This window comes from Equus quagga, chromosome 3, assembly GCF_021613505.1.
Source record: "Equus quagga isolate Etosha38 chromosome 3, UCLA_HA_Equagga_1.0, whole genome shotgun sequence".
Taxonomy (NCBI): domain Eukaryota; kingdom Metazoa; phylum Chordata; class Mammalia; order Perissodactyla; family Equidae; genus Equus; species Equus quagga.
Genome location: NC_060269.1, coordinates 68,227,081 through 68,250,466, shown reverse-complemented (window position 1 = coordinate 68,250,466; position 23,386 = coordinate 68,227,081). Strand labels below are relative to the sequence as shown.

Genomic DNA, 23,386 nt, shown 5'->3' with positions numbered 1-23,386 from the left:
TTGCAAAACGGTGTAACATAAAGTCAGCATTTGATTTAATATCTATGAGAGAAAAACACATAAAAGTTGGCTAATTTCTATATAGTTAACAGGTACCTTAAAATCACCTCACAAACAGTCATCTCAGAATGGCCTGTATTGTAGGTGAATGGCTTAATATCACATCTTGGGAATTATTTCTCCTTGTGAAACACGTGGTTTTGTGCTGCAGGATGCACAGGGCCTCCCTCCACAACGCATACAGCAGGGCTCCAAGCAATGCACAGCAAATACAGCAAACGCATCGAGGGTGCAGTCAGACGCAGACAATTTATTTTACTGAATTTAGACTCAAGTTCAACAAAGCATTCTAACAGGCAACAAGATTCAAACATCAGAGAAAAATCTATATAAACTGCAAGAAAGCCAGCTCAGAGAGTCTGTGGGCCATGGCTGCACTTCCATTTCATGGATTGTCAACACCCCTCTGTGCGCTCGTGTGGTGGCGCGAGCTCGCCCAACACACAAAGGGATATGACACCACAGTCTCCCAAAGACAAGTGTTCCTGCCATGAATGGAAAACATCACTGAAATAAAAAACACTTAAAGATGCTCCCTTAGTTTTTCTATTTCCTAACTGTAAAATATACTCTTAGCAACAGAACAAACAAATCTCCTTGGTTGGTCGCATCATTCATTATTGAAAGGAAAAATCAATATCATAAAAAACAAAACACTGAAATAAATAACTTTATAATTTACTTATAGGTAGTTTTGCTGCATTGCACATTACCACACAAAATTCAAAAGGTGACTTTTTTTAAAAGCTTGGAAAACACATCTGCCTCTTAGAGTTTCTTGCTAAGTCTAGCACGCTTCTTACAAGGAAAACTAGTCTATGTAGGCCTGAGTTTAAGGTTTAAACATCTGTTCTTCTAGAGCTTGCCAACCTGAGGGCACAGGTGTGGATCCACAGGTATGACAGTGGGCACGGGCAAGGGATCTTCTCAGCCTCCAGGGCTCCAGGCTGAGCCACAAGCAGCCGCTTCGGTTTGCCCCAGGTTGGGGAGGGCTGCCGAAATCCAGCAGTTTAGGATGAAAATGTGCAAAAACCACGGGTACGAATCAGTATGTTTGTACCTTTAGTGTGATGTCCTTCAATTGATGGTGACATCTCTGAGAGCACCCTCTGGAGGTCTGAAGAGGAGCAGCACACGCTACGACTGACTACGGACAGACTAGGACAGACGCACTGACAGTGGGCGTGCCTCCATCAAGACTTCGCCCACCACGCTCCGTCTTTGACAAGGCTTTTAGCGAGTTCCCGCCAGGCCAATTTCTTTCACTTTCTATTACAGTATTCAGATGCCGCCTTGGCCGCTCTTATCTGGTATTAATTCTCCTCCTCTCGAATTCAGCTCCCCCCAGGCTTGCCTCTCACCCCCATGTCCCCGAGGGAAAGCCCCTGGCTGCCTCCTCTGGCGAGGCTAGAGGGGTGATAAAACCATGAGACCTTCTCAGGACAGCAGACATCTTGGCACAAGAGTGAGCCCTCCTGAACAGCACTTTTTAAATTTGGGGGTGGGGAGGCATGTTTCCTGGTTTATTAGAAAAGTGACCTTGAAAATAATCTAGAGAGAACTGTAAGAAGTGAAATTCTGGTGCATAAACAAATATTTTAAGATAGAAGTTGGGTCACTTCTCTTGCCCACCTTTTCGTGCCCACGAATGGTAACTATCTTCCTGAATTAAGAGTACGCTACTGCACCTCCGTTCTGTAATGGGGTTGTCCACGCAGGGGGCAGCAAACGTCTTCTGTAAAGGGCATTTGGTAAATATTTTAGGTTCTACAGGCCATGTATGGTCTCTGGTGCATACTCTTCACCTGTTTTTTCTTTAACAATGCTTTAAAAATTGAAAAACCATTCTCAGCTCAAGGGTCCTGCAGATTTTCCCTGTGGGCAGGTTAGCTGAGCCCGCCCCAGGGAGTTATTTGGCAGGGGATAGTGGGCACTTAGCTGTGCGAAGTGTAAGCTTCTTTGGGCCCTAGAACTCTAATCTGGGGATTCTTTTGGAGAGAGAGGTAGGTCCCTGCGGGGGATGCTCACACCAGGCTGAAAGCAGAACTCCTAGGAGTCCGTCTCTACTCTGCTCCCTCAACAGTCCAGAACTGGACCAAATTGGCATCCTTTATTTAAAAAGGGCTATTTATGATAGGAAGTCCTAATTAAGGCCTATTTAAATCTGCGCCTATGCTGCTTATCCTTACCTTGATTTTAAAAGGAAAATGACATACTCCAGGCATTTAAAAATGCTCCTTCTACAGGTTAAGGCCTCAGCACTCCAATTGGTTGGTGGCAGAAGAGCTACAGTGTGAACTTACTTCCTCTTCCCTACTAATGCCGTCCAGCCTGCAGGCCACCTCACCCAGTAAGTCAGGAGGCTCCCCAGCTCACTCTGCTGCGGGGCATCTGTGACAGCTCGCTTGTGTCTCGATAAGGATCTAAAGAGCTGGAGCCCAGCGTTTCCAGAGCTAGATCTTTCTGAGGGACATTCACCCCCATCCTCTCTGAAACAAGCCTCTGTGCCGAGATGCTGGAACAGCTTCCGGCTCCGCCAACCTTCTGGGTTGTATGAGAGGTAAACTTCTACCAATAAGTTTCTCATTGCTAAAATATTCATATTGAAGAGGAGAAAAAGAGAATTTGCATTTCTTTCATAAATTTGTGATATTTTAAGTCATCAGTATACAGTATATCATGTTTTTAAGTAATTAATGAACAAATAAAATCCAACTTTTTTTCTAAGTTAAATAAGGGCTTTTAGAATCTGAATTCTTTCTCTAATCAATGATTTTTTAAAAAAACAGCTAATAGTTCTCAAAATACACATTTGCTACCAACTAGACGAATTTAACTGTTCTGGAGTTAAGAAACAGAATGCATGCACCACACACGTGCGCACGTGGATACACACACAAAGAAAAGGAACTTCACCTCAAAGACTATGTATGAGAATTCCCAAAGCTTCTAAAAAAAATGAATAGGTGAAAAACAACCAATCTCACATATACCAACCTAGGTGTCCTTTTTAGGTTTTTGTTTAAAATGTCCAAATTGTTTTCTTCAAAATGTGAGTTTATAACTTATATGAAATTCAGACCCTTCTCTTAGTCTGGATTTGTGGTGGCATCGCCAACGCAGCCTCACCCACAGCAGTAAGAGAGAACTTGTCAGGCTAAGCATGGGGTCTCCAAAATAAAGCTGCTGAGACCATTTTTAACTGACTGGGAACAACAACCTGAAGTCGGAAGAAACTAGAGCCTTAACAATTAAACAAACAAAAATGTCTCCTAAGGAACTCTGAGGAGCCTGTCAGTGGCAGCAGCTTGAGGTCAAACAACATTGAAACCAGTGAAACTAGGAATTTTCCAACTCCTTAAAAAACAAAGCGTTCCAAGATCAGTGAAAGAAGGGATACAGAAAGTAAGTACCTGTGGTCAGGAAAAGATAATGGTAATGGGGATTTTTAAAATAACATGAAACAGTAAATTCTGAAGTGTGCGTTTTTAAAAGAAAGCCCTGTATCCCTCATTCTCTTTCAATAGCATTTCTCATACGCACACACACACACACACACACAGCTCTAGTGATTATTTCACATTTTTCAGGTCTCTTCTCTATCAAGTTTAAAAATAATTACTTCCTGGCACCTATAGTTCTCTATTTTGGATATAAACAGTTTTGATGTTTTAAACCTGCAAAGAAAACACATAGCAACAGACCTGAACAATAAACAAAACCTAAGCATCAAGACAGGCAACAAAGAGGATTATCGTCTCAGTCAGGAGGTGTTTTGGTTCTGTAAAGATATCACTCTTGGTCTTACCTCCACTGATGGAAAAAAACACCTTTGACAGTTCCCTCCCATATCAAAGTGCATCTGTTTAAAATTGAACATACCTTTAAAAAAACCCAACAATCTCAGTAATTTTTGGCAGATAACCTCTACAGCAAAAATGAAGTGATTTTCCCTTTTCCTACTCAGTTTGAAGCTGTATTCAAAGTGGCTAAATGTAGTACTTCTAGGACAGCAGAGCTAACAAACAGTGGATTGTGTTTTTGTTTCAAGGAACAAAAAGGGAAAGGAAAAACAAAACCAAATGAGAATACAGAGCAGAAACCCTGAGGCAAGAATGGCTTTTCCTCTGGAAAGTCTTCCCGGGGCTCTCAGTCGCGCTCACAAGGGACCAGCGATCTTCTGGGACGCAAGGCCTTCCTCCAGCCAGAGGGTGGCGGCAGAGCCACCGCGGAGCGTCCTGCGGTGGATGCGCCGGAGCCGCAGCAGGTACAGAAGGATGGCGAGCAGGACCACCAGGAAGCAGCCCGAGAACAGGTAGTGATTGTAGACAAAGGAGAAGCCCCGCCAGCGAGCGTGACTGGCCCGGAAGGTCTCCTGCTGGATATCTCTGCCCCATGGAAACAAAACAACACGACAGACCGATGAGAGATGGCAGAGGGCGAAACAGGGAGGACTGTGAGGTCGGAGTGCACGGGATATGGGTCGGGGACTTGGTTTAAGACAGCTCTGCACGAAAACTGTCACCTGGGTCTTGGGGGCTCGGTTTCTTTACCTCTAAATGTAGGATACTACGGCCTGACAGAGGGTAGCTGTAAGCATTAAGGATAAAACGTGGCAGTTTATTCCTCAGTCTGCAGCAGTTACCATCACTATAATTTGGGTAACAAAAATTACAGAAACCTAGACCTGTGAGCGTTTCACTAACCCACAGAATCCAACGTGGAATCAAAGCACGTTTGTCATCAGTAAGACCCAGCACTCACATCTTTTCCAGTTAAGCCAGCTAAAAGGATTGCTGGGAGATGCTCAATTAAATGAAGGGAAAAAGCCCAAAAAAGTTAATACCCCATTTATCAGTGAACCAGGGTCTTACGTGGGGGTCAGCTGACAGTGGGTCTGTGAACTCGAATGGGGGAGAATGTGCATCTTTCTGCTACCAGTCTGCCTAGATGCAGCGCCCCCTCTGAGCACGAAGGCAGACGACAAACTGCCGCTGCAGCAGGGGCCTCGGGCTTCCCGGGGAAACGCACAGACCTGTTACATCACATGGCCGGGTTTTGCAGATGCCTCGAAACATCATCAACATGCATCACTACATTGCAATTACAGAAATGACTAGTTCTGCTGCCAGATCTTGTCATTTAATGAGTTAATAAAGAACATATATTACTATATGACAAATTTGTTCTATAATATTTTGATAAATATATTTTAATATAATGGTTTCCTCTGTGCCCTAGGTATGTATATTATGCATTAAAAACAGTATTTTCAGAAGGGATCCAAGGCCACAAGGTTAAGAACCCTGGCACTAACCCTTCTGCACAGGGGTTAGGGAACAGCCAGTTGAGAATAACCGAATGTTTTTGCGCTGTGTATGATGGATAGCTAGGGTGGGAAGGGAGGAAGCCCTGGGGGGATTCTACAATTCTGCCCACGGCCAGCACTAACAACACCCCAACATCCACAGCTCACAGCTGCTGCGATGCATCAGAACTGCAGAGAAGCATCTCGTTTGATTCTCATTACCAACGCAACAGCCATACCTGAGGGGTAAAAAGCGGGTCCTGTAAAGGATTGCTCCCAGAGTCCACTGAACCTCCTTGTCGTAAACTTGTAAGGCTGTCTTTAAGTTTTTATAGTTGACGGGAAATGAAAAGCCCCTGTGAAATACCTCGAACATCCAAGCAGATTTGAAGCATTGATACCTATGAACACCAAGCACAAACATGAGCGGGACTGATTCATTTGGCAAAATGAACCAAAAAGACAGAGACAGCCTTCCCTCTGTGAGCAACGTGGCTGCAAAGGCATCAGGAGGCGAGTGTTCTGAGCAGCCAAACCAACCGTGCGCGTTTCAAGGTGACTGACTTGGTTTACGCCCCTTGTCCCGCAACACGAGATGGTTCACCTGTTAAAATCAATTAGCTCATGAAACTTGGTCTCAGCATAATTTAACACGCTGTTGCCATGACAGGTTTCTTCCTCAGGGATTCCATCATTTACTCATTGAATAAATACTGGGTAAGTTCCAGCCTCTTTGGATCTGTTTCTTTATTATAAAACAAGAAGGCAGGAGGATCTTTTTCAGCTCTGATATTCTAGGATGCTAAATATTTATCAGAGGCTTACTTTTTGCAAGCAGTGGGCTAAGCAAGCAATAATAATAAATAATGAGACAGTCAATGGACTTACATGACTTAGAAGAGGATTTTTGAAAGGCAACAAATAACTATAAAACAAAGCAGAATATGATAAACACCATTAGCAAGACATAATCAGTGCTCTGGAGGGAGACCCGGAGAGAGCACGGAGTCCGGTTGAAGGGGCAGAGGAAGACTCGAGAGGGGCAGCATCTGGCCTGACTCGGACATCTGGGCAGGCCTTCAACAAGCGAAGGCTGCATGGGGAGTTCCAGGGGGAAGGAAGAGCGGAACTCTAAGATACGTTTGGGCACTAGGGTTTGCTGTCCCATTTGAAAGGAGCCCAGGGCAGATGAGGAGGAAGAGTGACTGAGGATAGGAAGGCAGGTTGGGGCCACGGTGTGGCAAGCCAAGGGGCCAATACTGAATGTGCGGTTTCCTGCAGCCCCCGGGCCTGGCCGCCCACGACTTACTTCAGCCTGTGGAGGTCCGCGTGCGAGGCGTAAAGCCCTCGGTCAAAGCGCTCCCGCAAGATCGACCACTTTGTTGCACAATAATCCTGAAAGAAATTTCACCCAAAATAAATGATTAGGTTTAAAGGGTTTATTAAAAATCTTTTTCGTTTTGGAAAGGGTTTACCAAATTCATATTCATAACAAACACATTCTTCCAATTAGGAAACACCAGCTTAACTTCTCTATGTGCACGGTGAAGACAAGATTTACAACACTCCGTGAATACTTGCCGATTAGCAAAGACAATGCTTGTTCTTTGTCTTAAAACTTTGTCAAGGTTTGTTAAAGAGAATGTCACTGCCCACAACCAGCCTCTTCTAAACTGCTTAGTTTCTTCCCCCAGGACTCGTGCCTGTGACAGGCAGAAACTTTCAGAAAAGTGAAGTGGTTCAGACTGAGTACCAATGTCTTTGGCTGCATCGTGCAAGGTTCTGAGAACAGAGACAACTGGAAAAGGCACTGTCTTCTCGAGACGGGAAGCCATCTGCAATAGTAGTAACATTAAGAGCTGGCGTCTGCTGGGTACTGTGTGAGTGCCTTTTCTGAATGTGATACTTAAAACAACTCCTTGACACGGCTACTACTCTAACCTCTAAAGGATGAAGAGACTGAGGCTCAGGGAGGCGGTGAAACTTGCAACAGGGAACACAGAGACCAGCACTCAGCCTGCGGTGAGAGGGTAAGGACAGGCATTTCAGGCAGAGGAAACAAGACACGAACAAGACAGAATACAGAGTTGGGTAGATGAGAGGGAAACGAATAGCGGTCTGAAACGGTCAGAGTATAAAGTGATAGGTGGGAGACGAGGCTGCAGGGTGGGGACGACATGCTAAGGAATTTGGAATTTATCCTGGAAGAAAAAGGCAGCTGCTGCAGGTCTTAAGGAGGCGAGCAGGCGTGTGCACTTGTTTCAGACAGAACCTTCGGGAAGCAGTGTGGAGGATGACCAACGGAGGGAAGACCAGAAGCACGAAGACCAACCGGGAGGCTCCTGCGACAGAGCAGGTGACAGACAGGCCTGGACCAGGACAATGAGAGTGAGACAGGAGGCAGGGAGGGGTATGAGAAATATTTATGATGTAAAATAATAGGCTTGATGACTGATTATATGGGGGTGTACAGCAAGGGATGAATGAGTGACAGGGAGAAGCCTGTAATTCCTGGGTTTCGGGGAGGGGGACTGGATGGTTAGTGATGCCATTAACCGAGACAGCATAACCGGGACAGCATGGGGAGAAGACGGGGGGTCTGTCCGGAGTCACAGGCACTGAAATCTAGCAGGCACTGGGCAGGGGTCAGGCCTGGAGCCTCTTCTTGAGAGGCAGCAGCAAACCATGAGCATGGATGCGACCATCCAAGAACCTGAAGGTCAGAGGGCGAAGGGGAGAAGTCTGGGATCACCAGGTATAAGGGGCATGAAAGGGGGAAACCTGTGAAAGAGCTTAAGAAACTGTCAGAACGGCAAGGGAGAACAAGAGAAGGGGAGCCTTGGAGCTAAAGGGACAGGAAGGCTCGAGGAGCAGTGTCAGACAATTCCATCATTACACGGCAATACAAAGACCGTGGTCTGGGAGCCACTGTGACCAGAGCAGTTCAGAGTGGTGGGCAGAAATCGGCTCACACGGGAGTTTTTACTTCTGCTGTCACTATTTCTCTTGCCCAACCAAGGGAACAGGGCTCCCAGCGGTTTCCGTTCTTTTGACCTGGGCCTCCAGACGTCAAGGGAGGATGTAAGCTGCCACTGTCCACTCGGTCTCTCAAAAGCGAGCAGAGGACGGCTTCTTTAAGGTTACCTTTGCAGCTTTAGTGAACGTAGCAGCATTGTAGTCTCCCCCCATTCGTAACACGTCCTCAGTGCAATAGTAGAACTCAGAAAAGCCGTAGAATTCACTGTTCTGGAAGTGAATTGGGGGCTGGTAGACCCCATTGAGGGACGTCTGCGTCTCATTTGTTTTATTCATGAAAGGCTGGATAGTCTCGCGACACAGGTCAAAGTCTCCTGTCCCTCGGAGGTACAGGGTCTGTCCATTTTGCTGAATTTCATCTTTAATGTCTAGGGGTAAGCAGGGGTCCAGGTACGGAGTATCAGGAATCAGACCAGTCTGTTTCCCCAGGAGCCTGCATCACAAAGAGAAACTTGTATCATGTTTCGGAGGATAAGTCAGTGCAAGGAACACGAGTCCTGCAGGGTGTTCTGCGGGGACACAAAAGGGTTCTGGGATAATTAGGAGAATGGGCACTTGGGCCCTTCCTAGAGATTCAGGATACACACCTGCATACAGCAGACACCTTAACGAGTCCAGTGCAACAGCCTCCCGGTGCCATCACCCGTCACCTCACCGAGAGACGGCCTGGCGCCCACCGCCACACCTCTGCTCAGCGAGCTCCTCTCAGGCTCACGTTCGCGGCAGTCAAATGCCCAGCAACTGTGTTGTTCCCAACCCCACGGTGCCACTAGAGCTTGTGATTTTAATTATATACAGACAAAATGTGACAATGAAAAGAAGTAACTGGCCCTGTGAAAACTAGGTTAGATGCCTTAGAAAAATATGAAAAGGCAAGTTGCTAGAAAATTGCTGTCAAATTAGGTGCCAGCAAGATAAAAAAAAACTGGGAAAAATCAGTAAAAATCTAGAAGGATCTGGTATCAAATTGCTTCACAGATGTCTTCAAGTCCTCAGTATTCTTTTTTTTTTTTGAGGAAGATTAGCCCTGAGCTAACATCTACTGCCAATCCTCCTCTTTTTTTTTGCTGAGGAAGACCGGCCCTGAACTAACATCCATGCCCATCTTCGTCTACTTTATACGTGGGACGCCTACCACAGCATGGCGTGCCAAGCAGTGCCATGTCCGCACCCGGGATCCGAACCAGTGAACCCCAGGCAGCAGAAGCGGAACATGTGCACTTAACCACTGCGCCACCGGGCCAGCCCTATGTCCTTGGTATTCTTTAAAGAAAGCCAAAGTGACATCAACATGAGGGGTTGCAGTGCATGCCAGAGAAATGATGGATGTAGCCTAAGAAAAAACTTCAGTCCAGAGCAGAAGATTGGCCAACGAACATACAAATTAAAACTAATTATTATAAAAGTCCAAGACTAGCGAAATGTATATTTTGCGCCACCATTTTCAGTTGCCCTCTGCCTAAATTAAGAAGTAGCACTGAATTGTCCATTATATAAGCTTCTTGACATTAAAACCAATTAGGAAAAATTCGGGTTGCAGAATAAAGTGTTTCTTCAAAAGTCTGATTCAAATGTCACTTATAAAATATTTCTATTTTAAAACTATTATAAGATTTATTTAAGAATGTGCTAAATAATATACCACCTTTAAAAAGACACTATGAGACTGCCAATCCTGTAACTCACACTATTCAGCTAATGTCTGGGCAGACAAAGGACAAGTTTTTCTTGCTTTTCCTATTCACATACGTGAATTTCTGGAAAATGTGGTACCGAATGGCTCTGACCCGGTCTTTCTTAAAGTTCAGGACTCCACGGGTTTTCTAAGATTAAATTGGCCAAGTAAAGATACTATCATTTATCTCTATGAATTAGAATTTTTCCTCTCAAAAGTGTTTCATTAAAAAAAACCAAAACAAAATAGAGGAATTAACAGGATATCTTACGTAACCCAGATTTCAGACTTTTTTGTTCATCCAAACGGCTTTTCTGTTCTTATGGACTAATTTCAAATAAATAATTGCTATATACTTATAAAATAAATTTAAACTGATAAAGTGTTGCTTTTATTTGTTTTATATATTTTCTATACCAGAATTCTTCATAAACTCATTTTTAAAAGTTTCACTGCTAACACTGTTTACGACCACCAACTTTGACTTCTAGATCCCTTCTGTCTCGTGAATAACTTCCTTCATTCCGGTCTTATTCACTAACAACTGCATGGACTGGTTTTCAATAACTTCGCCAGAACATCACCTACCCCAACTTTATCCTCACTGACCACAGGCCTCCAGGACACACGCAGCAGCCCAGGTGCTGAGTTCCCCAAGGACTCTGCAATCTGGAACAGCCTCATCCATGCTGAAAACTATTTTCATAGCCTGAGATGCAATTTCTAATCCATCAGGGGAGGTGTGGGTCTGAGAGAGAGACCCTCCTTTGGCGCCTGCTGGGAGGTGGGCTGAAGGCAGGACCCTTGTGTCCTTCCACATCTTCTCCCAGCTCAGTTGGCAGGGGAATAAAAAGTCACCTAGCAGTGCTGACACATTTCTGTTGACTGGGGTCTCCCTGCTCTGCCTGGATATGTTTTCTAGGAGGAGAGATCTAGGTTTGAAAGTGACTGCCAATGAGTGGAAGGTGCTTTACCTGTTCTTTTGAATGGTGTTGGCAAATATTCTGTCTTCATATCTCTGTCGAGCAGCATTGCCACCAAACCCAAGAAATGTGGCCACGTAGACTCGGTACACATGCTCAGTTTGGTGAACATCGCACCCCAAGTTAAATTCAGCTAACAAGTTCTTAGCTATTTCTTCCTGCAGATGTAAGGATAAAAAACTAATATTTTAAATAATACAAAAACAATTACTTCCTATTAAAAAGAAGAATCTAAAAAGATTCTCATCTAATAGGAGCAAAAATTTCTGCTTCTGCATTTCCCAAGGATCCTTCTAAGCATCCCTAATTCAATATGACAATTCTCACTTAAGAAGTTTCAGATGAGCTGCCCATTTGTGATGTTGTTATGACTTTTTGAAAAAGGAAGTTAGCAATATAGTTCATATCCTCTGGTCTAGTAAATTTACTTATTGAATTCTACACTTTGGAAACAATCCTAAACATTCAAAAATCTCTATACAGAAAGATGTCCTTTGCAATACTATGACAGAAAAAACTGATGTAACCCAAATATACAACTCCAAAGAGGGTTTAATTAATTATGGTAATTAATAGTTTATGGAAGATCATGTTTATGCACTGTTAAATAAAGGACACAAAATTGTATTAATAGTAAGATCAATTATAAACAATATATTTCTGGAAACTATAAATAGGAAAGGAAAAATGAAAAGAAATACACCAAAATGCTAACAATGATTTTTTTGGATGATGCATCCATGGGAAATTTTTAATTCTGATTTTTCAGTATTTTTCCCAGACTTGCTTTATACATATTTTTTGCTTATCTCGAGGGAAAAAACATGACTTTTTCAGAGTGGAACAGTTTCTAGAGGCATGTCTGGATGGGAAACACGAAACATAAATTGTAACACTTGAATTTACTAAGCAATTTTCTTTTCTTTTCTTTTTTTTTTTTTTTAAAAATTGGCACCTAGGCTAACAACTGTTGCCAATCTTTCTTTTTTTTTTTTTTTCTGCTTTATTTCCCAAACCCCCCAGGTATATAGTTGTATATCTTAGTTGCAGGTCCTTCTAGTTGTGGGATGTGGGACGCCACCTCAACATGGTCTGACGAGCGGTGCCATGTCTGCGCCCAGGATCCAAACCCTGGGTCGCTGCAGCGGAGCTCATGAACTTAACCACTCGGCCATGGAGCCGGCCCCTACTAAGCAATTTTCTAAGGTGCTTAATAAACCTATGAACCATGTTTACGGAGCGAGCGCTCGGGGCCTGGCGGTGCATTAGATGCCCTGAACATGCATGATCTGACTTCAAGCTTAGAACACTCCTGTGGTAGAGGCACTTGCCTTTACATTTACAGATGAAGAAACCAGCTCAAAGAAGTGAGACTTGCAAAAGGTCATACAACTAGTGAGGACAGGGTGCTGACGCAGCCCGGGCTGGTCCAACCCAAGTCTTTCTTAACTAGTACGCTGTGCTAGGGGATAGGAAACCAGGCTTTGGAAGTAATTCACAGCTCAATGGGAAGAGAGTAATAAAGACATGGAGCAATCCAGGAAGACGCCTGGAAACCCTCTTGGTGCTCTCTACACAAGGCTGCCCAGGCAGTGAATGAGAGCACTGAAGAAGACGGAGAAAAGCAGTAAACCATCGGTGGATACAAACCTCAGTTCTTTCCAGAAAAGACAAAAGCTGCCTGAGCCATAAAAAAAGCTTTTTCCCCAATTATACCTTAAGAAATCTGATGCTATTAGATTAAGTTTTACAATACCTGTTGAGAAAGGAAGTGACTGCAGAGAAAATATAAACAAAAGCTCAGGCATGTGATTGACATGTATACCAAAGAGAACCCCTCAGTTCAGAATGCAAACAGCTGATTCAACGAACAAACACACACGTCAGTGGAGGTCTGCCTTGGTTCCCTCCTGCCTCCTTTCTCCTGGGTTGAGAAGGTGGTACCTCAGCAAGCACAGTAAAGATGTGTTCAGACTCAGAAACAAAACAAAAATGGATGGAGACATGTTAAATGAAAACCAAACCAAACAGAAGGAAATTTGTACAGATAATAACCTGCTGTGAGGAGGCAAAGCTTACAGTTTTGGGAACTTCATATGCTATCTGAGTGGACACGCCTCCCATGTCGAGAATACCAGCCGTTCTTTTACGGAGAATGGCTTCGCTGCTTTCACTACCAGGAATGTTAACTTCCACAACTGCCTCATCATCTGGAGAGAGCAAGAAACAGCAATGGGAACAGAACAAACCTAGAGAATGGGGCTGTTCTGAAGAGTCATCTTGTTTTCATGGTACATTTCAAGCATATCTAGGCAAATCCAGCCCACTCCTCCCAACTGAGATCAAGTTAATTGTGTGAAACAGCACTCCTCTCACTCCACTCCTACACACTCAGCTGTGTCACAAAACTGTGCTCCGTTTTTATCCTTTGGATTAAATAGAGAAAGCCATCATGTCCAGTTAGACACAGTAGCTGGAAACAAGATACTCACCGTCTTCAATATGCTCAAATCGTCCCAGGACAAAGTTAATGCCAATCCAAGCATACACACCTACAGACATTTCACGGGGTGAAGGTAAGAAGAACACAGTGTTGAAACATTGTGTGACACTGATCAATGCACTCTGTGCAGACATCTCATTTATTTTACTCCCTGCCAACCTGTGAAAACATCACCTGCTATAACACATTTCTACTGATGTATTTTACCTCTTAGTGGTTTTCCAAGAACTCTCAACTTTAAAATTTATAGTTTCACATCATTTACATAGGTTGAAAATATAATTCTCTAGGTGCTGGTTTTCCTCTGAGATTTATAGGTTGTCTTGAAACACTGGCATTTTTACTTTTTATAAAGTTAAACTTATCAATTTCAAGGCTCTAAAAACAAGTTAACTTTGACTCTTTCCTTTCCTTTATCCTTCACTTCCACCCAGTTGCCAAGTCTGATGCTCGTTTCACATTTTCCACACCTGATCGGTAGCCCCGTGCATTAGCACCTTGATGTAAGCTGTCAGAGAGGGAGTGACAGCCCATCTAATCCCCTTCCAGCCCCTCCTCCTCCACTCCACTCCTCTGCTATTAGACTGATCAACGGAGCCAAGTCCAAACTCCACAGCCTGACCATTCAAGACCTGTCCAACTTTTAATATCCCCACCACCTTTCAAAAGGGCCATAATCCAGTCAAACTAAAATACTTTTGTTCCTTTGTCCATAGTGTATCCTTTCCTGTGTTGACTCAGATCATTTCTTCTGCTGGAATGTACCTCCTCTCTCTCAGATCCGTGCCCTTACCATGCCCTGGCATGCTGTACTTATAACTGTCCCTTGAGGCACACTTCAAATGTCACTTTCTCCGTGATGCCCCTAGCCAGAAAGAAAAACGTCTCCCTCTTTCAAGTTCCCGTGATATTTTTTCCTTATCATTCTTACGGCACTTAAAACTCTACCCCGTATAGCAGCTAACTGTGTACCTCACTTATCGGTAAACAGCTCAATGGCAATATCCAAATTTCATCCAATTTTCTATTCTCCATTGTGCCTTTCACAGAGGACTATTTGCTGAAATGATAGAGGATTCTGAAATAAAGGTTTTTTGGCCTTCATTTCCAGCAAGCTATTCCCCAAATAATTTCATCAACTTGTCATTTTATTCTCAAATAGGAGAATTTCTTTGAAAACAGAACTAATATTTTCTAAGTGCATCAAAGTCAAGAATAATTTCCCCTTCAGTAAGTAAATCAGTAGAAGGCTCCAAGAATTTGGTAATTATTGTAATTCCAGAACGGTGTAGAACTTAGGCAAGAAATACAAACCTTTTCTATCAAAATGAGTCCAATATGAAAAACTACATGCCAACAAACTGGACAATCAGAAGAAATGGACAAATTCTTAGACTCTTACAACCTCCCAGGACTGAATCAAGAAGAAATAGAGAATCTGAAAGACCAATCACAAGTAAAGAAATTGAAACAGTTATCAAAAACTTCCCCCCAAATAAAAGTCCAGGACCAGATGACTTCTCAGGAGAATTCTATCAAGCATTCAAAGAAAATTTGAGAAGATTACCCATTCTTCTCAAACTATTCCAAAAAACTGAGAAAGATAGAAATATTCCTAACACACTTTGTGAGTACTACATCACCCTGATACCAAAGCCAGACAAGGACAACACAAAGAAGGAAAATTACAGGCAGATATCGCTAATGAGCATAGATGCAAAAGTCCTGAACAAAATATTGGCAAACCAAATACAGTAATACATTAAAACGATCATACACCATGATCAAGTGGGATTTATACGAGGGATGCAGGGATGGTTCAACCTCCACAAATCACTCAGTGTGATATACCACATTAACAAAATGAGGAATAAAAACCACATGATCATCTCCATAGATGCAGAGAAAGCATTTGACAAGATCTAACATCCATTCATGATAAAAACTCTCAATAAAACAGCTATAGAAGGAAAGCACCTGAACACGATAAAGGGCATATATGACAAACCCACAGCCAACATCATACTCAATGGGGAAAAACTGAAAGCCATCCCTCTGAGAACAGGAACAAGACAAGGGGTGCCCACTCTCACCACTCTTATTCAACATAGTACTGGAGGTTTTAGCCAGAACAGTTAGGCAAGGAAAAGAAATAAGAGGAATCCAAATAGGCAATGAAGAAGTGAAACTCTTGCTGTTTGCAGATGACATGATTTTATTATATAGAAAACCCTAAAGAATCCATTGGAAAACGATTAGAAATAACCAACAACTACAGCAAAGTTGCAGGGTACAAAATCAACTTACAAAAATCAGTAGCATTTCTATACTCAAATAATGAACTAACAGAACAAGAACTCAAGAATACAATTCCACTTACAATCGCAACAAAAAGAATAAAATATCTAGGAATAAATTTAGCCAAGGGGGTTAGCCAAAAGAGCCAAGACCTATACAAAGATAACTATAAGACATTACTGAAAGAAACTGATAATGACATAAAGAAATGGAAATATATTCCATGCACATACATCAGAAGAACAAACAGAGTTAAAATGTCCATACTACCTAAAGCAATCTACAGATTCAATGCAATCCCAATCAGAATCCCAATGACATTCTTCACAGAAAAAGAACAAAGAATCTTAAAATTCATATGGGGCAACACAAGACCCCGAATAGCAAAGCAACCCTGAGAAACAAGAACAAAGCTGGTGGCATCACAATCCCTGACTTCAAAATATACTACAAAGCTATAGTAATCAAAACAGCATGGTACTGGTACAAGAACAGACACACAGATCAATGGAATAGAATTGAAAGCCCAGAAATAAAACCACACATCTATGGACAGCTAATCTCTGACAAAGGAGCCAAGAACATACAACGGAGAAAGGAAAGTCTCTTCAATAAATGGTGCTGGGAAAACTGAACAGCCACATGCAAAAGAATGAAAGTAGACCATTATCTTTCCCCATGCACAAAAACAGACTCAAAATAGACCAAAGACTTGAAGATAAGACCTGAAACCATAAGACTTCTGGAAGATAATATAGGCAACACACTCTTTGACAACAGACTTAAAAGGATCTCTTCAAATATCATGTCTACTCAGACAAGGGAAACAAAAGAAAAAATAACAAGTTGGACTTCATCAGACTAAAGAGCTTCTGGAAGGCAAAGGAAACCAAGATCAAAATGAAAAAACAACACACAAATTGGGAGAAAATATTTGCAAATAATATATCTGATAAAGAGTTAATCTCCAAAATATATAAAGAACTCACACAAATGAACTACAAAAAACCAAACAGCCCAATCAAAAAGTGGGCAAAAGATATGAGCAGACATTTTTCCAAAGAAGATATACAGATGGCCAACAGACACATGAAAAGATGCTCAACATCACTAATCATCAGGGAAATGCACATCGAAACTACAATGTAACATCATTTTACACCTGTTAGAATGGCTATAATCACCAAGACAAAAAACAATAAATGTTGGAGAGGATGTGGAGAAAATGGAACCCTCATCCACTGCTGATGGAAATGCAAACTGGTGCAGCTACTATGGAAAACAGTATGGAGATTTCTCAAAAAATTAAAAATAGAAATACCATATGACCCAGCTATCTCACTATTGGGTATTTACCCGAACAACCGGAAATCAACAATTCAAAGAGACTTATGCACTGCTATATTGCAGCATTATTCACAAGAGCCAAGACACGGAAGCAGCCCAAGTACCCATCGACTGATGACTGGATAAAGAAGATGTGGTATGTATATATATTCAATGGAATACTCTCAGCCATAAAAACAAACGAAATCATCCTATTCACAACCACATGGATGAACCCTGAGGGCATCATGTTAAGCGAAATAAGCTAGACAGAGAAAGACAAACACCGTATGATTTTATTCATATGTGGAATATAAACAAACTTACGGACAAACAGAACAAATTAGTGGTTACTGGGGGACGAGGGGTGGAGGGTGGGCACAAGGTGTGCAGGGGTATACTTACATGGTGTATGACAAATAATAATGTACAACTGAAATCTCCCTACATTATAAGCTATTATGACCACAATAAAAAAAAAAGAGTCCAAAATATGCTTCCTAAATGTGGCAAAAACAAACTAAATATTTTTAATGGCTTAATGTTTAGGTAATAAAGACCAGTCATGTAAGAAACTAATTTTGTCATTTAAAAATTATAATATTTCAAAGCTATGGTTTCCCAAATTTTAAGATATTAAGAGTAATTTCCTAAAGTGTACACTAGGGAAAAAGGGGAAGATTTAAAAGAACAGCTTCCCAAGTTTCAAACCGAAGACCAATATACCAACCTTCTTGTTTCCCTGAAATTACTTCTGCGTGAGAGTCAGAAAATAGGAAGTCAAAGTGCACAGGGATGTCGGTCAGGAGGTCTTCCAGGATGGCACTTTGCTGGCTGTAAGACAACCCAAGACTTCACAATCAAAATATTTTATGAGTTTTTCTGTTTTGAAAAAAGAAACAACACTGTGGCTCTGGTGTATCCTATATGAAACACTTAATTTTAAAACCAAAGCAATTTACTGAAAAGCTTATTTTTGGGAAGGAATTTTCAGGAGTTGTGTGAATTATGTGATTTCTAGATGTAAAACTCCAACTGCAAACAATCCTTAAATTAATAAATAGAAAATCAGGTTTTTTAAAATGACAACTTTATAGTTTGATATTTACAGTCATAAACGAATACGCTAAAAGATATTTGGTGAGTTCTGGCATAAGGGAACAGTTCTGGGACTATTCTGTATTTGAAGGAAGAATTTTTTTTTTGAAGATTGACACCTGAGCTAGCATCTATTGCCAATCTTTTTTTTTTCCTTCTTCTTCTTCTTCTCCCCAAAGTCCCCCACTACATAGTTATATATTCTAGCTGTAGGTCCTTCTAGTTGTGCTATGTGGGATGCTGCCTCAAGCATGGCTTGATGAGTGGTGTCATGTCTGCGCCCAGGATCTGAACCAGGAAAACCCTGGGCCGCTGAAGCAGAGTGTATGAAATTAACCACTCGGCCACAGGGCGGCCCCTGAAGAAAGAACTTTGAAGGTCTTCCCTTTTGATGACCATGATGCGAGAGGAGGAGGAAGACGGGGAGGAGGGACATTCAGGGGAAGAGGAGGAGGAAATAAACTACCACCCCTACCCCCACCCCACCTTGGGCCTGGCCTGCCCCTGTGGAGCGTTACCTTTCAGGAAGGATTCTCATTCCAGCTGTGCAGAGAATGTAGAGAGGGGTCTCTTTGTGTTTTGCCCGTGGCACATGCTCGGCAGCAAAGTTCAAGAGTGGAGAAATGTAATCACTGACTTTCTCTGGAGAGGTGGCAAACTCTGAAATGCCTAAAGAAAAAGGGCACTTTTGTTAGCAGGTAGCTATCTTTGCTAATAAGCTATGCTTCTTCCGTGTAGCTAGGCTGAAAAAAATGCAAGCTACATACCGTACTCTCCTCATTTTTCCCATCCCTCTGGCAACTCCTTCCACAGTCTCTCTTCCTTAAATGATGGTGGTACTAAATGTTCAGTGCTATGCTCTCTTCTTCTCAGTCATCAAAAAAACACAGCCCCAACTGAACATCTACTGTGTCAGACACTCGGGATGTACTGCACATGAGCTGATCCCTGCCCTCGAGAAACGTGCTCCCACTGTCCTCAGGCAGCACTCACCCCTATGGCTGCCATCACCGTCTATATGTTTTAGATCTCCAAACCTTACCGGTAGCCACCAAGATCTCTTTCCCAACCTCCAGATCAGTATGCGGTAACTGTCCACTGGACATGGCCATGTGCTTGCGCTCACAGCCCCCAAACTCAACATATGCAAATCTGAACTCGACTTTCACTACAAACCTGCTCTTACTGCTAGTTACCTACCTCAGCAACCACCATTGTTGACCATCCAGTGGCCCAAGCCAGTATCCTGGATACAATCTCTCCCCCTCACCCCAACACGCATTCTGGGTTGCACTGACTGCCTCTCCTTGGTACCCTTCACACTATTTCACTTCTCCTCATCTCTTTTGGACACCACCACCCTGCCAGCCTCCTGCACCACCCTATTCTTCAGTCTTGGCCATCCCCCCGACAATTCCATATGCAAAGGGTGTCTCTTCCTGGCTTAAAATCCTTTTCTGGCTCCTCAATGCCTCCAGATAAAGCTCGAATCTAGAACTGCATAACCTGCTTTGCATACTCACCCATCCTCTCTCTTCCCACATTCCTTCCATTCAGCTTCAACTATACCAAATAAAAATTGCTGTAACGCATCATCCTCTGGCCTCGGGGTCCATGGCCTCCACCAGGAAGAACTTCTCTGTCTCCCTCCCCACCCACTTCCCACCCCTTTTCACCTGGGCAACTCCTGCTCATCCTCTGAGCTACTTCCTCTTCGGAATCCTTCCTAACAGAACCCTGAAGATGGGCTCTCCTTACATTCTATGCTCCCCCTACCTCTAGCTGTAGCACTCATTACACATTATCAAAATTATCTATTTACTTATTTGCCTCATTTCAACTGGAAGTTTCTCAAGGGCACAACTGTCTTGTTCAAATTTATATTCTCCACTACCTAACACAGTGCCTGGCAAATAGCAGGTGCTCAGCAAATATCTGTTGATTGAGAATATAAGTGAATGGAATATTTCCAGCTGTCCTCTAGCCTACAGCATTAAAGACGATGAGGATTTTAGAAATTCACATATCCCTTATTTCACAGATTAGAAAATTGTGGACCAAGAAGGATTACATGATTTGTCAAAAGAATCAGCAGAAAACAGACTAAAAGCCAGATTTTTTTTATTCCACATACAATGCTATTTCAATGTACATCAAACCCAAAACTATCCAGAATCTATTAATTAAAAAATGTCCAGAGCTTTGCTGTAATGCTATGCACGAGCTTCCATGCTTCAGGACAGAGAAGTGCTATCAAAAGTGCTTGAGTTTCCACTTCAAACACTTCCGAGCATCAGAGAGAACCATGTTAAGCCTGATTTTAATGGGATTCTCGTGCATACCCTGGGATGATGCCCTTTGTTCTCAAAGGACAACTCTAAGGCATGGGAGGTTTCATCTTATTCCACAAGAGCAGTTTAATCACGGATGGAACTTGCTTTGTGAAGCTGGATGAAATGAAAAATGCTTTTTAGAGTTTTATTTTTTAATCTTCTGGTGAATTTTTTACTTGATCAATATTACTTTAACCCTGAAAGTCTTTCTAGATTAAGGATACATAAAAACTTAAGGGGTGGGAAAAAAGAAAACTAAAATTAGTCATCACTAAAACTTATAGAAAAAATGATGTTCATTCACGGAAACAAACTCTGATTTCAAAATAATGCTTGTCCAAGAGAGTCAGATAAAGTTCCCCTCCTCTAACCTGAAAAACTCAGTAGAGATTTTGAATTTTCTGTGCAACATGCTGGTGCCCAGCTGCCTAAAAATCAAAGAACAATCAGCTTGTTCAGGGTTGCTGAAGAAGGAGGTGGGGCCTGAATCACTCCGTGAAGAACGCGCAGGCCTCCAGGGGTCTGCAGTCCACATGGCGGGAACCATTCAAGGAGGGGAGGTATTTTGTCATGTTAAAACTGAATCTCTTTTTCACTTATAGTTTTGAAATAGGAGATAGTAAGCTATGCTTATTTTTTATCAGCATTCTCTAATATTTTAAAAGATAAAATCCTTGATTGTTTTTGATATAATATTTTACTATTTAACACATTAGCAAGATGAAATAAAAGTGCTAAATTCTATCAAGATCTACGGTCCACTGTTTTAAATCCGTGATCATCAACTATCAGGATGTAAAAGGCCTATTTCAAGGTCATCCTGACACCTTCCATTCCTAATGCTCTTGACAGAGAGGTGCTGCCCAGGCAGATGGTGTTGATATAGGAAACGTTGAGAACCACTGACTTAAACTATCTAAAGGGGAAGGCAAATCCTAACTTTTACATAACACACTGGCTTAGAAATTCTAATATCTTTAAAACTGGACATAATGATATCAGCTCTTCTAAGTTCTACAGTCACCCTTATTAAATAATCTACATTAGAAATATATTGGGCAGCAATTTTGTTTAAAATGACAAATATATACCAACGTATAGAGTACAGCTATCCATGAGTTATATGAAATTACCTTGTCATTAAGGATAAAGACCAATGATTATTTGGATAGGAAAAACTCCCCCCACAATTCATGCCAAGTAGCAAACGTGAGCAGACACCATGAGTACAGCCCTGTGACAAATGCTGCAGGAGACAAAAATGACAGGCAAGATTTTTGGATATTTTATTAATGTGTTGGTCATCTTATGCAAGAAGCATGGAAAAGGGGGAAAAAAGTGAAACCAGGAGACCAATTGAGTCCTGGGTGAGCTCTGAATTAGGGTGATGACGTTGGCGTGAGAAAGGGAAAAATGTGGAAGACATCATAGAGAGTGAAAGGCAGAAGCTGTTTACCAATCAGCTATTTATCATTTACATACCGGGTTTTATTTTCATAACTACTGGCTTTCGGTTTTTATCCCTCATTTGCCTGATATCCAACAGATCATGAGGATTGCCATTATGCCTTGGCCAGCAATAGACAAAGATTCGAGACCCACTGCTACCACAGTCCACCACGATGCCATAGTTCACATTGGGGTTATTGGTGTCTGTAGCTTCAATGTCGGTAACTCGCGCCAGGTACCTTGTTTAGAAAAACATACACTTTTATTGAGACAGAGAATATCATCTAAATCTAACAGAGCAAACACAATAAACAAATGCCAAGTCAGTGAGTCTTGGCTGTGCAGCGCACCACTGTAACATTCTTACAACTGCTGAACGAGCGAAGAGCCAAAAGGAAACAAAACAAGTGACGGTAATGAAGATAACCTAAATCACACACACACTCATCACTCCTTTAAAACGCTCAAACGAGTTCTAAAAAGCAAAACTCTATTTCCAAACTATCAACATTAACCGAAAAATCGGCTTAAAAGATATCACAGAAGAAGCTTATGTTTAAATCCTCTTAGAACGTGGATGTGGTGGCTAATGATTAAATAGTTTCAAATAGTTTAATTTTTCATGTCATGCTGTATTCAGCACAGAATCCATTTCCTACAGCCACATGTTCCTTAAATTCCAACTTAATCCCAAGTCTTGAAGCCATGAAATGAAGGAATGGCAGCCCATCTAGAAAACAAATGTTTTTTTTCTCTTACCTTTGAAACTTCTTGTCTCTGGATAGCCGCCCATATTTATTTCGGATTATGACAACCGAAAAGTATAAAAGTGAAACAGCAGCAGCCAGAATGCTGATAACAATAATCTGGCGTAAATGGGTATTCAGAATTCGAGGACATCCCGCTGGAGAGATGCTAAAATGCCAGGAAGCAGGAAAAAGACAGGAGATGCTGATCCTGAAATTCCGAAAAACAGATTTTAAAGCAATCTGCTCCAAAGAGGCCTCCCCCACCTAAACTGACCGCCAAGTACCACAGTCAGTGTGAGCTACCCTATTTCCCCGCCGGCGGGTGTCTGTGTACCAGCATCCTCCATATTGATATTTCCCTATAAAACTCATTACTATAAAATCCTATGAATGAGAATTAAGCACTGATGCTTATGACACTTCTGTGTTTTCACCCCTTTTTTGAGAGTATTATGCAGATTTTTATTTGTACTCTTTTGTTTCAAAAAATGAGACAGCTTACAAGTTCAGTAAGATAGATCTATAATGAAATCAGATTTAAGAATGATGAAACCAAAAGACAATTTAG

The 23,386-nt window shown here is 42.1% G+C and overlaps 1 protein-coding gene across 2 annotated transcripts in view; it reads right to left on the bottom strand.

The window, feature by feature from the left end:
- Nucleotides 1-285: 285 nt before the first annotated feature.
- Nucleotides 286-23,386, bottom strand: part of ENTPD4 (ectonucleoside triphosphate diphosphohydrolase 4) — a 33,229-nt gene continuing 10,128 nt past the window's right edge. Inside the window, exons 3-13 of one of the 2 annotated variants that reach the window (XM_046656188.1) lie at nt 22,829-23,026; nt 22,103-22,308; nt 18,806-18,956; nt 17,920-18,023; nt 13,555-13,614; nt 13,118-13,272; nt 11,054-11,220; nt 8,513-8,837; nt 6,678-6,763; nt 5,608-5,769; nt 286-4,448 (exon numbers count right to left, since the gene is read on the bottom strand). In XM_046656188.1, the coding sequence (XP_046512144.1) occupies nt 4,220-4,448; nt 5,608-5,769; nt 6,678-6,763; nt 8,513-8,837; nt 11,054-11,220; nt 13,118-13,272; nt 13,555-13,614; nt 17,920-18,023; nt 18,806-18,956; nt 22,103-22,308; nt 22,829-23,026 (1,843 nt within the window). In that variant the 3' untranslated portion in view covers nt 286-4,219. The remainder of the gene's footprint in view (nt 4,449-5,607; nt 5,770-6,677; nt 6,764-8,512; nt 8,838-11,053; nt 11,221-13,117; nt 13,273-13,554; nt 13,615-17,919; nt 18,024-18,805; nt 18,957-22,102; nt 22,309-22,828; nt 23,027-23,386) is intronic. The other variant, XM_046656190.1, reaches the window with a different exon arrangement.